Raw genomic sequence first — 13,398 nt, 5'->3', positions numbered from 1 at the left:
TAGTCTTTATTTGCAAAGGTTGATTGTCACGGAGCACCTAGTATATTAGAAGGACCTCATTCAAAGGTTGTGGGTGAAGGATACTAAAGTGAGGGCTGATTAACTCACAGACGTCACATTATTACAGATACTGTCAAACTAACTCTTTACCCTCAGACAACTGGAGAGACACACTTTGCTGGTTGTCTATTCTTTAGCTCAAAATCAACCTGTAAGAGTACACTTTCATGTACTTTTTGTGCAAAGAAGCTCCAATCGAAGCACTATTCATCTAATCAATCCACAAATCTAGATGTACATACAGTAACCCAAATATGTACAAAACATTTCTGTCATACCAAAAACACCATCGGGGAAGGGTGGTGACGAAGATATAACCACACAACACAGGAGTAAGATATAACCACACAACACAGGAGTAAGATATAACCACACAACACAGGAGTAAAGTAGCACCTTGTTTTATCAGCGTTTTATCTTCACATGCACAAAAAAAAAAAAAAATGAACCATGCAACATGTGATTGGATTTGTCTGGCGTTTCTCTAAGGCAGCATCCTAACATAGGACCAACCAGTGTAGTAGGCTTGTGCATGGCGTGTTTAGCATCAGGAAATACATCCCACCTTTGTAGCTTTCATTTCCTGTGGACCAGAAGCAGACCTGGAGGTTGTTGGGGGGTCAGATGGCTTAGCGGTTAGGGAGTCGGGCTATTAATCAGAGGGTTGCCGGTTTGATTCCTAGCTGCGCTAAATTACGTTGTGTCCTTGGGCAAGGCACTTCCCCCATACTTGCCTCCGGAGAATGTGGAGAATATCCCTGTACTTACTTTAAGTCGCTCTAGATAAGAGTGTCTGCTAAATGACGTAATGTAATGTTGTTGGGGCTGGACGGTGTCTGTGAATGTAGAACAATCAATCCATCAAACTTTAGTCATCTAGAGTGATTGTCTTCGGAGTGGTGTGTACTCATACAAAGACAAGAGGACACCGCATGCATCTCTGCACAAGGATCTGGGTTCTTTCTGAAGGGCATAGGTCTCTCTCAGTTGTCTAAGGCAAGCCCATGACATCAGAAGATTCTCAGCAGGAGTCTCAAAGGATGATTTCAAGGTGCACAGGGAGTCGCTTTCAGAAACAGTCCGAAGTCCCATCACATTATAGACTACGTTATAGAAACGTAAGAACTTCCAAATACAGGAATCATAGGGATGTGGTTAGTCCACAAGGGGTTAATGCGTACAGTACAAAAGATCTAGCAAACATCGTCAGCCATGCTCAGACACTAGTATCATCAGGTCTTACTCTCTTCCTGTTTGTTATAAACAATCGGTGTTTCTTGTGATGACATCACAACACGCCATGCTGTGTTCTAGATTTTTGGTAAGAGTGTGCGGCTCTTTGTTTTCTTGGAAGGCCCAGTGTGATCCTAGTGAGGCCGAGTCTGTGTGAGAGGATGGCCGTGGAGGATGGGGCGAGGCCCTGGTCCTAGCCCTGGTCCTAGCGCTGGTCCTAGCCCTGGTCCTAGCCCTGGTCCTAGCCCTGGTCTCAGTCCTGGTTTTGTTCTTGGCCCTGGTGCTGTTTCCGGCCCTGGTCCTGGTCCTGGCCCCGGTCCATGACGTTTCCCTGTCCAAACTGACTGGGCCAGCAGGCCCAGTTGAGCCCTGTCCAGCTGCAGCCAGTGAGAGGGTCGCCTGCAAGGGTCAAAAGAACAGGTGAGCACATCGTCACGGGGAACGGAACACCCCAGGGGCTTCTTGGAGAGTCTTACCTTCTAGCGGGAGTACCGCTGGAGCTCGGAGACGCGTTCTGTGTCCTGGTGGAGGAGTCCACCCTCGATCCGAACAGCTGGGCCCACCTCAGGCCTCCCTCGGGCAGACTCTCACCCGCAGGGTCAGCCCTGGCCCTGGCCCTCTCCCTCTCTCCCTCGCTCCTCCTCCTCCGTGGCAGCATCTCCGCCTCTCCTCTCTTCCCCGCTCCACCCTGCGCCCCAGAAGGGTTGTTCACGTTGTTCCGACTGCAGTCCTCGCCCTCCACCACCCCCTCCACGTGAGCAGGCTGTCTCTGCCACCACCCCGGGCTGGGTGCCAGCCACTCTACCTCTCTCTTCCCCCCCTGGGACCAACCGTGGAGGGGTGGTCCGGGCCGAGCTGGCTCCCCTTCGGCCCGGCTGCCGTCTCTGGGTCCCTGGCTGGAGGCTGGGGCCACTTCCTGGATGTCGGCTCTCAGGAGAGGCCAGCTGGACAGGAGGAAGGTGGAGCATGGAGGAGGAGGGAGACCCTGTTCCTCGCAGCACAGCTGTCCGTTCTGCTGGAGGCGGGGTTCCAGAAGGAGGTTGAGGTCAAAGGGCAGCATGGAGAGGGGTTGCACCAGGAGGAGAAGTTCCTGGAAGAGGGGCCGGCAAAGCCCCTGCGACATGGGTAGGAAACCCCAGGGATGGTAGTGAGACATGACCAAGTCTGAGGAGAAGGGGGGATGAGGAGGAGCGAGGCAGGTAAATTACTTTTCTCGTCAACATTAATCTCATTTGTGAGAATAACGGAATTGGATTGTGTACCTTTTTGGCTGTGGAGGTGACTCAGCCAGAATTCTAAGGACCTCAAGCTGAAAGTGACAAAAAAAAATGTGTCCTCACCCATTCCAAAGTAATTGGATGGTTTCTTAAAGCTGCAGTAGATGATTTTAAAATAAATTACAACACATGAAACAATGTCCCAGATTCTTGTCTAAACTTCCACGCTTTCTGCTTTTATTTATTTATTGACCTATTGCACCTTTAAACCAGAAGCTACACTGCTCAGATGGATAGAAAAGAGCTTACTTGAGCAGGCCCATGATGAAGGCTCTGAGTCTCATGCCGTGGCTGGTGAGGAGCGGGCACTGCTGGACCTTGGTGACCAGGCTGTGGAGCACACGAGTGGATGGACCTGACACAGAAAGGGGGGTGTCGGCTTACCACGACAGGACTACAAGTCCCATGTACGCAGGGGCCGTCAGCCAATCACAACTTGGGAACTACAGAACCACCGACAGCACACGACACGAACGTCCACTTACATCAACCTTGGTTACTCTTTAAGGTTTGCTGTGTCCGCGTCGAGGATTTCTGTGAACGTTTGATTTCGCTTTGGGGAAGTCTTTTTGAATGTATGATGAAACTGAACTGATCACCATAGCTACCTGCTTGTGTGAAAGCTTCCACCATGCTCCAGGAGTGGTTGGGGCGCTGCCCGATGATCAGGTCCAGTTTATGGTCCCGAAGGCCATCCAGGAGAATGTTCTGGATGGTGGGACACAGATGTTCCAGAACCAGACCTCCGATGGTGGAACTCCTGGAGCTGTTACCTAGTCTCATCTGGAGAGAGAAGAAGAAGAAGCCATGATGTTCCCATGACGACTCCAGAACACCACATCACAAACAGTAAACATCCCCAGTCATGAAAAAAAAAAAATATTATGATTTCACGATTCTCTATGATTATTCATTGATCGCCGAGCATCTTTATGTAATCTGAGAGGTCAAAGAGTTGTATTCCACCACTGCTTGGAGTCGGAGCCGCTGTGAGTCACTCAAGTCTTGTTCATTCAGAATCTACCTTTTCCTCATGGTCTCGACTGGTGCCAAAATGAGCCATGATCAGATCGACCGCCAGGCTCACCGCTTTCAGCAGACCTGGAAAGGGAGAAGGAAAGCAAAGCAGGGTGTCACCGGTTGGTTCCCTTCACACTCATTTATGACTAAATCCCCTGTGAGACCGATAAGGAAACAGCACTCGTAGTGTTCAAAGGGAGACTTAGGGGGTACATGGGACTGGCCTCACATGTGTGGATGATGAATTAGAACGTTATGTAAATGAGGCAAGGAGCTTTGAAATGCTGAGTTGTCCATTGCGTGCAATGGAGAATTATATCTATCACTGTCTGACTCTGAATACTGTCTGCCATCTGCCTCTCTTTTCTTCTCTCTCTGTCTCTCTCTCTTTCTCTGTATCTTCTCTCTCCCTCCTCGGTACTCTGACTCTCTAAAATGTCAGGGTACATTCTTCATGCATATTGAATGTGCCTACAGTTCTGTAACCAGCAAAACGGACGCCACCTTCCCTGCGCAGGCTCCCCCACAAAGATGAAACATAACTATTTATATCTCTATATTTGTTTATCCATCACAGTGATTCGTAACGCTGAAAACAACGTGTGTCATACGTGTGCCATATCACACATGAACAGCGAAGTAGTGTGTGTGTGTGTGTGTGTTTGTGTGTGTTTCCCTGCAACACGCCGATACACACTCTCACTGGAGCTCTGAGGCTTGCTCACATAGGCTATGGAGCGGATGGCTCAGCCAATCCCGTGCAGGGAGAGATATAAATAGGTCATGTTTGAAGAGAAAGCCCCTTCAGGGTTTTTGAAGGCACTGCTACAGCCAGCTCTATCTGCTTCTCTCTCTCTCTCTCTCTCTCTCTCTCTCTCTCTCTCTCTCTCTCTCTCTCTCTCTCTCTCTCTCTCTCTCTCTCTCTCTCTCTCTCTTTCTCTATACCAAGGCACAGCACAGGAATCCTAATGACTGTTGTTGGGAAGACTAATTGCAACGTCCATCTTGGATCGTTGGGAATGGAACACTCTCCATCTTCTGCTGCCCTATCTTTATACACCAACGGCAATAAAACAAACAAATGGTATAAAACTGGTTTAAAACTATGGAAATCATACCCTGCCATAAAAATTGCCTGTGAATCGGAAAATACACCCACATACCCTCACCTCCCCCCTCACCTCCCCCCTCACCTCCCCCTCACCTCTCCTCTGCAGATGACTGATGGACAGGGATTCGTACGAGGTCTCCGGCGACAGGCTGAACTCCACAGGCGGACGGTCGCTCATGGTGAAGGAGTCTCCAGTCCGGCCTGTTTCCTGACCTCCAGGACAGGCCGGCTCTGGGCGAGTCAGCCCAGAGCCGGCCTGGGAGAGCAGGTAGCCGAGGGAGGGCAGAGGGGCCCTGAAGGGTAAGGCCGTGGCCTGGCTGTGGAAGGAGGACGTTGGGTCTGTGGAGGGTGGAAGTGGACCTTCTACAGCAGCTGGGAGGTGAGAGAGAGACACCGGCGGGCAGACAGGAGACAGGGGGACGAGGTCGTAGCAGGTCTGAGCATTGCCTGGGCTGGGCTGGGTTTGCAGAGGGATGTTAAAGATCTTGTCTGGGTTGGGGTGGGGTTGGACAGGGATGTTAAAGATCTTGGCTGGGTTGGACTGGGGTACGACAGGGATGTTATAGATCTTGTCTGGGCTGGGCGGGGTCAGGTTTCGGAGGGTGTTGGACGACTGGATGTTACTAAGATAAGGGCGGGCTTGGACAGAGCCAGTGTGAGTCTGGGCTGTTTGAGCGTGACAGAGGTTGGTGTTCTGTCTGTTTGGACTGGTGTGGGTCTGACCCAGGCCTGTGCGGCCGTGAGTCCAGCTGGTTCTGGAAAGGAGACGATCTGGGCTAGGCGTGCAGGTGGAGCAGGTGTCGGAGCTGGACAGGGCCTCCAGGAGGATGGGGCCGAGGCTGCCCAGGGGAGAGGGTCTCAGGTGGGTCAGCAGGCAGTCGCCCTTGCCCTTGGAGCCGGGCTGGGCGCCGGCAAGCTGGTTGTCCCCAGGTATGGTGTTCTTGTGGCTGATGTACTGGTCCAGCAGGGAGCCCAGGGGCTGGAGCGCCCCCGGGGGGGTGAGCAGTACCAAGGGCTGGACGGGCAGGGAAGTGGGTCTCTGGGCCTTACTGTAGCGCACAACAGGAGAGGCCCTGGAACATGCCCCTGAGAGAGGGGAGAGGGAGGGAGAGGGAGGGAGGGAGAGGAGGAGGGGGAGGGAGGGGAGGGGAGGGAGGGAGGGAGGGAGGGAGGGAGGGAGGGAGGGAGGGAGGGAGGGAGGGAGGGAGGGAGGGAGGGAGGGAGGGAGGGAGGGAGGGAGGGAGGGAGGGAGGGAGGGAGGGAGGGAGGGAGGGAGGGAGGAGGGATGGGAGGGAGGGAGGGAGGGAGGGAGGGAGGGAGAGGAGGAGGGATGGGAGGGAGAGGAGGAGGAGGAGGGAGGGAGAGGGGGAGGGGAGGGAGGAAGAGGAGGAAGGGGGGGGGGAGGGATGGGAGTATAATCAAGAGTTGAGTTTCAGCCTGAGACAACGACAACCCTAGCTGGTGTGATAATCGGTTAATTAAATAAGTCAATGTTTTTCCAGCTTGTCTTACCATCCAGCTGGGCTTCAGCCTTGCCTTCTCCCTGGCCCAGTTCCAGCAGAACAGATGGGCGGGTGGTCACAGTGCTGGTTCCTTGGCTGGGGCTCTGACTGGGAAGGAGAGCTGCTTGGCTGGGGCCCAGGGGAACTGCCTCCTGGATGGGGCACAGGTCCTTGGAGGCCTGGGAGTGGCTGGAGCACAGGCTCCAAGCGTGGATCATCTCGGCGAAGGAAGCCACGTGGCCCGCGTCCCAGCCTCCACACGGGGGTCGGTCGAAGTCGTTGCCGTTCGGGACCGGTGTGGATTTCCTCCTCTCCTTCTGTGGTTCCTTCTCCTGCTGGGCACGAGGAACACGAACCACCTGCGGTGAGTTCCCAATCACATCAGATACAGTTCTCATCTGGATAAAGAATGGGATATTTTAAATCATGCTCGACGGTAGAAACACAAAGGAATCAGTACAAATTGAGAAGAATGAGTCAAAACCCACTGGAATCAGATCCGTCAGTGACTCAGGTTGAACTTGTCGACCCCCCGTCGCCTGCGCTCCCTGGGTCTTGCCGAAGAGGAAGTATTCGTCCGGCCGTCCGGGGCTGGCTCTGCTGGGGGTCTCCCCTGGAGAGCAGCTGGCCCGGCTGGACCAGGCCGGGCTGGGGGAGGACTGGGACGACAGGTCACAGGTCACCAGCTTGTAGTATTTCTGAGTGGGCCCCGTGGACAGGCCGACCTGGGTGTGGAGACGGGCGGAGAGCTCCAGGGAGGACAGGTCCTGGGGCTGGGGGGACAGGCCCTGGGGCTGGGGGGACAGGGGGGTCCTGGGGGACTGGGAGGCCCGGTGGAACAGGTTACAGTTGGAGTCCAGCGCCTGTGGAGGGCAGCCGGGGGCTGAGAGCATTGCGTTCTGGGGAGAGAAGCCGGTCTCGTCCCCCTGGCCGGGGTCGTAGTGAGTCCCGGAGGGGAGGGGCTGCAGGTTGAGGACGATGGAGCCCTCTGCTGGCGGAGGGTCGGGGTTGTTGCTCCTGTTGTAGATGGCGCTGAAGTTGACGAGGACGCCGTCGGAGCTGTCACAGGAGGAGTCGCTGGCGTCCTCCAGATGTCCGTTGGAGGACAGTCCGGGGAAGCTGGACAGTTGGTCGCAGCTGAGGCGGCAGGCTGCGTCGTCGTACCCCAGCGTGTTGTCATCGCCGCTCTCGTCTCCGCCTCGGACACGGCCCCGCTCTTCGCACTCACAGTCCATCAACATCGCATGGGCTCCGCTGTCGTGTTGCGGCGGGCACGGCGCCCCCTCGTGGTCACACCCCATACTACGGATGCTGTTCAGTCGGTCACCGGACCTCCTCCTTGCCGCGTTGCTCAAGGCCCAGTTGGAGTTCCCATGCAGCACGAAGGAAGAGTCCTCCCGGTACCTGTGCAGGTTGTCTCCGTCGCTGTCTTCGTCTTCCTCTTCCTCGTCTACCTCCGCGCTGGGCAGGAAGGAGTTCCTGCACTTCCTCAGACAGCCTGTGGAGGGCGGCGCCTCGTCCGGCGAGGACGCGGAGTCGCAGCGGGCGCTGCCGCTGTCGCTGCCCTCGCCGTCCTCGCCGTCCTCGCCGTGGTCCTCCTGCAGGCTGCAGCAGATGCTGGAGGTGTGCCGCAGCGTGCCGTGGGATGCGTCCTCCCTTTGGTGGCGGTCCTGCTCCGGCAGAGAGGCGGCGCGGGTCAGGCCGGCAGGACACAGCCGGGGCTTGGAGGAGCCGCACAGAGCCTGGACAGGAAGCTGCCAGGGAGGGAGCTGCACCAGTGGGAAGTGACACGCGATCAGCGTGTCACCTGATAGGCTGGAGGCCCTGTTCATTGTCGCGGTTCTGGATGCGGAGTAAAAAAAAAAAAAAGTATTACCCGAACAGAATCAAGATAAAATTATGATAAAAAATAATTTAATTACATTTTAAATCAATCAATGAATCAATGAATAGTTTCACAGTGGATCCAAACATTAAAAAGGACAATAGAGAGAGAGAGTCCACAGCCAGACAGCGTTGAGTGGTTCCCCCCGTGTCACGCTAACCCTGTTCCCGCAGTCAGCCCTCTGCTGTTTCAGCCTCCAGCCCTCTGCAGGACCACAGCACCATGATTCACTCACCCGTCCTCTCCCCCCTCCAGCCCTCCCCTCCCCCCCAGCAGCCTGCCACTACTAGTCAGACTCCAACTAGGCCAGCGAGACTGCAGACATACAAGGCGAGGAACTGCACCCTGTCATGTGTACCGAGGACAGTGGTTCATGCAGACTTTTCTAAAACGTTCGTCCCAAAATACTTTTCCACCACATTTGACAGTCTAGTCGAGGGGCTCATCTGGCTGCCTTCCTGTTTACGTTTCCTCCTGCTTCTCTGGTTGTCTGTGAGCACAGATTTGTTCCGGGAGATTTGGAGAGGACGGGCGATTTTGCGCATCAACTCCACTCATCTCCTGGGGAGCTTGGTGTGTACGTGTGTGTGTGTGTGTGTGTGCCTTCATGTTTTTGGGGGATGGGGATAGGGCTTAAGGCTTAAGGATAATATTGTTATTGTTGCTCTGAGGCAGCCTGCCTTAGACCAAGACTCCATCATGACTCGTTTCAGTATGTAAAACCATTGAGAAATAAACCTCAACCCAACACCAGCACTGAGTATTTCCATGTTAAGGACACACTACCACAAGTACTGCAAGTTTATAAAAGCAAACGTTCAGCGCATTGTTTTGGTTGGATGGTTTGACTCGTGTTGGGGGAGTGCGTAAACCATCATCACACATACACACAGTCACAGACACACAAATGCACACACACACACACACACACACACACCGTCACACACACACACAGTTCACACCCCTCAAAACAGCTCCATCTGTCCATAATCTGTAAATAATCTCAACAGCAGCTGCTGCAAGAGAGCAGGGAAAGGTTAGATACATCACTGTAATCTACAGTATGTGAGAGGAACTGTCTGTATTTTCAAATCCAACTATCTCTTTACCATGGTAACAACATTCCCCTCCCTGTCAAGGAACTGTAACATCTGCTGAAACACATCCAACACTTATGCTATAAATTCCTTCTGTCATGATGTTGTCTGGCAGCGGTCAGCATTTACACTCAATCTCCGAACACAAACACTTTCATGTCACACTTGGCCGATGAGGAGTGCTTGGAAAACAGCTCCTTATTTTCAACCAAGGCTCAACTCCTCTGAGCCCGTGGGCTGTTGAATAAGACAGCTGAGTTACACCAGGGGAACACTTCCCGTGGAAAGTGGGCCAGCATGACAGGGTGCTGGGCTGGATGACTAACCACTGCACTGCATAGTTGATTTACCTCCTGCATCCATCGCAGTCCTGCTCTGCACTAACACACACACACACACACACACAGCCACACACACACACACACACACACACAGCAACCAGGACCAGGAGAGGACCCAGGCTTGTCTCATGTGATCCCCTTAGCTACTGCCCTCCTCATGGCTGTCAGATCGATGAGTCTCTCTCAGATGAGACCCGCTGTTGTAGTACAGTGACTGCGGGCCTGCCCTGGAAACACAGTCGTAGCTGCACAGGAAACAGACAACTGGAGTACAAAGTTAACCTTTGAGGGATGTTAAGGGATGTTATTTGTTTTCGTGGATGTTTCTCTCTGTAATGAGTAGGATAGCTAGACTGAAGATTGTCACTTTGTGTCCCAGACTGGCTAAGCCTGACGTTTTATTCAGAAGGAAACTTCTTGTTATGAAAGAAGGACAGTTTGAGGTTGAGATGCAAAGAAAATTATATATAATGAGAATTGTCCTTTCCCAAAGACATAACGACAGTTGCAGTTGCACACGAGATATCTGTAACAGTAGCCTATTCCCAAAGGATTGGAAAGGATGCTGACGCGTGTGCGCGCATACACACACGCACGCACACATACAATTGCGAACCGTTGAAAAATGACTCGTATTAGTATTTTCATAAGAACAGCAATAGTCATATTCTGAAAACCAACACAGACATTTGCGGGAAACCAAATACGCACAGCGCATCTCTGACCAGGGTCCTGCAACCTACAGTGGGTCGGTCGGTCGAATCTTAATACAAGTTTATCCAAGGTTAACAGTAGTGACACTGCATTTTATCTTCACCTCTCTTGCGCGTTTCTCCAAACGAAAGGGTAAATCTCTAATTATAAACATTAGGATGCCGAATAAAAAATGCATAAGCCTGCGGGGAGACAGCTACCCCGCTGTTTGACGAAAAATAAATACAAACTATTCAGGAAGTCACACTGTTTGACATTTGCAGTTTAAAGATTATATTAGGTTCAGTATCTTTGTAACGGAAATATCATACCTTCATCGGACGGTTCCTCTCCTCCAACGTTCCATGCGCCGCGCTTTAACAGCCCGGTGAAAACAGAAACCGGAGAAGTCAGCGGATAGAGTTGCGTCACGACGCTTCCACCCAATCTGCGTTCTGAGCGCTAAGACGTTCAACCCTTTCACAACAACAGATCAAGAAATTTGATATGATTTGATGAAAAAACAACAACACAAAGCATACAAAAAATAAGAAATGTTTATTTAGGTAGTTCATCGTCAAAACAGTACATGGCCTACAATTAATTTGCGTCTGATCAAAATAAAATAATACTAATACACACGCAATGATAATTGTGAATAATTTAAAACTATAGCGAAAAATCTAGGAATACAAATTATGATGTAAACGGATTAGTGCAAATCAATTGTAAAATGATTGATAAACTAGACACATTTCCTGACAAATTAGTCCACCCTGAGAACCGAACAGACACAACACACATCAGAGGAAGAAGCAAATTATTCGAGCTACAAATGATTGATGTAATAGATTCCTAAACATCGCTTAAAAAGCGGTTGTGTGCTTCCCAATTAGTCAATCCTAACATAACGATAGCATTTGTAAAAACCCTTAATATAAATCAACAAATCAAATCATTGTAATGTTTAACTATTCCTTGACTGAAACGGTCAGAGCTCATCGTTTTCACAGTTGCTAATACCTAAACATCCATTCAGCAGGATAAAACTGCTATCAAGCATTCATCTCAGATGTGTCTAGGCATCCTGCGTTAGAACACAGGCATAGAATCTCATGGCATCACCAGGAACCCAACTCAAGTGTTTCTCAACAGTACTGTTGGTCCAGGTGACGAGGTGAAATGTCCACCTCGTCCTTCCCATCCCGGCCACTAGGGGCTCTGTGGCTCTTCGGTCTCCTCAGTGATGGTGCGGTACAGCTGAGGCTGGTTCTGGGACAGCGGGGAGTCTGTCTGGGCGAACAGCGCCGGCCGGTTCTTCTGAGGCCTCCGCAGCAGGAAGCGTCCAGAGGTCACCAGGTCACCGTAGCCCTTAGCGTGGGAGAAGGCGTAACCAGAGCGACGGGTGCTGATGCGTCGTGTGGGGATGCGGCGAGGGGGAGGAGCCGGCATCGCCTTGGACTGCCTCACCTTGTACCTCACCTGGGGGCGGGGCGAGGGGTGAGGAGAGGGGGGATGGGAGATGAGGAGAGTAACAAAAAAAAAACTGTTAGTTGTTGAATAACATATTTTTCTAAATATATATTTTTCTTGAATATCCACTTCCGATTCAATTCACGCCACGAATCACTAAAGGAAATACAGGAAAGGCAAGTAAGGAATAAGCTGGCAAAAAGAGAGAAATAAAAAGGTTTTGGTTGGAGACAACAGCTTCAAGCGAATGCTCTTTTAGCACGGCTGATAATCCGCTTTAACAGCAATTCCCGCGAGGCCTGCATCAGACCCAAACACAAGCTGTGACCACGAGAGCGCCCGACAGAAAGAGCCAGACGGCGGTGTTGATGGCGATCCTGACTCCCAATCAACCCCTCCCCTAAACACCTGCGGCCACAGGGGGGGAGGGGGGGGGGGGGTGCCAGCGTTGACGTCTGGGCTCTCACCTTCTCGTTGATGGTGGGCCACAGCTGGAGAGCCAGGAAGCGGTAGGCCACGACAGGCAGCACACACAGGATGGAGGTGAGGAAGATGGTGAACCACACGTTGGGCTGGTTGAGGGAGTTCCTGGCCGTGCCTGGAAGATGAAGACATCACCGATTTACAGCTATACGCCTAGGCACTCGAGAAGTGGGGGTGGGGGGGAGGGAAGGGAAGGGGGGGGGGCAGGGGGAGAGAAGGGGGGGGGGGCAGGGGGAGAGAAGGGGGGGCGGAACTCACCAATGAAGGGGAAGGAGGACGTGAAGATGAGGAACATTCCGTTGCTGTACATGGTGAAGGTGACGGCAAAATACACAGACAGACTGCCCCACACGAAGAACTGGTTCACAGCCGTCCAGTAGTGGATATCGAGACAGATCTTCAACACACACACACACACACACACAGCTATCTTAGTCACTGGGTTAGTCTGTTTGTGTGTGCAGGGACACACAGTTTGTGTTCTCTATCTACACGAGGTGACCACCTCCACACCCATCAGAAGCTCTGACCCAGGTGCTGTGGTCACAGCCCTCCCCTGACCCAGGTGCTGTGGTCACGGCCCTGCTCTGACCCAGGTGCTGTGGTCACGGCCCTGCTCTGACCCAGGTGCTGTGGTCACAGCCCTCCCCTGACCCAGGTGCTGTGCTCACGGCCCTCCCCTGACCCAGGTGCTGTGGTCACAGCCCTGCCCTGACCCAGGTGCTGTGGTCACAGCCCTGCTCTGACCCAGGTGCTGTGGTCACAGCCCTGCCCTGACCCAGGTGCTGTGGTCACAGCCCTCCCCTGACCCCCTCACCTGGATGTTGACGGCGATGAGCAGGCAGGTCTGAGCCAGCAGGGCGAAGGACTGGTAGTCCACGATGTCCTTGCCGTCGTCTCGGACCGTGTCGTACATGGCGGCGTAGGGGATGAAGAAGAGCACCATGGAGCTGTAGCAGCTGTGAGCCACGCAGCGGACGAAGGCCTTCTTGCTGAAGTACTGGTTGAGCTGGCCGGGGGAGTAGAGCTGGGGGTACTGCATACTCCAGCGGTCATTCACATCCTGGACAGGAGAGAGAGAGAGACGGGTGAAAGGATGGAGGGAGAGACAGACAGACACAGACAGACAGACAGGTGGACAGACAGATAGAAATGCATACAGACAGACAGACAGACATGGAGACAGACAGACAGACAGACAGACATGCACACAGACAGACAGA

General features: G+C 52.7%; 2 protein-coding genes across 2 annotated transcripts in view; both read right to left on the bottom strand.

The window, feature by feature from the left end:
* Positions 1–8: 8 nt before the first annotated feature.
* On the bottom strand, positions 9–8,035 carry LOC146220359 (AP-4 complex accessory subunit RUSC2). Its single transcript, XM_084694259.1, is given in 9 exon segments — positions 9–1,692; positions 1,770–2,457; positions 2,556–2,602; positions 2,820–2,925; positions 3,179–3,353; positions 3,595–3,671; positions 4,795–5,787; positions 6,214–6,991; positions 7,034–8,035. Coding segments are annotated over 9 exon segments (4,131 nt in total). The 3' UTR covers positions 9–1,427.
* Positions 8,036–10,758: 2,723 nt separating this feature from the next.
* Positions 10,759–13,398, bottom strand: part of atp8b5b (ATPase phospholipid transporting 8B5b) — an 11,721-nt gene continuing 9,081 nt past the window's right edge. The window contains exons 24-27 of the mRNA XM_084693398.1: positions 12,993–13,238; positions 12,434–12,572; positions 12,160–12,290; positions 10,759–11,701 (exon numbers count right to left, since the gene is read on the bottom strand). Of these exons, the coding sequence (XP_084549524.1) occupies positions 11,432–11,701; positions 12,160–12,290; positions 12,434–12,572; positions 12,993–13,238 (786 nt within the window). The 3' untranslated portion in view covers positions 10,759–11,431. The remainder of the gene's footprint in view (positions 11,702–12,159; positions 12,291–12,433; positions 12,573–12,992; positions 13,239–13,398) is intronic.

This window comes from Hypomesus nipponensis, chromosome 27, assembly GCF_054491055.1.
Source record: "Hypomesus nipponensis isolate SF chromosome 27, ASM5449105v1, whole genome shotgun sequence".
In the NCBI taxonomy this organism is placed as follows: domain Eukaryota; kingdom Metazoa; phylum Chordata; class Actinopteri; order Osmeriformes; family Osmeridae; genus Hypomesus; species Hypomesus nipponensis.
This window is presented reverse-complemented; position numbering and strand designations above follow the sequence as displayed.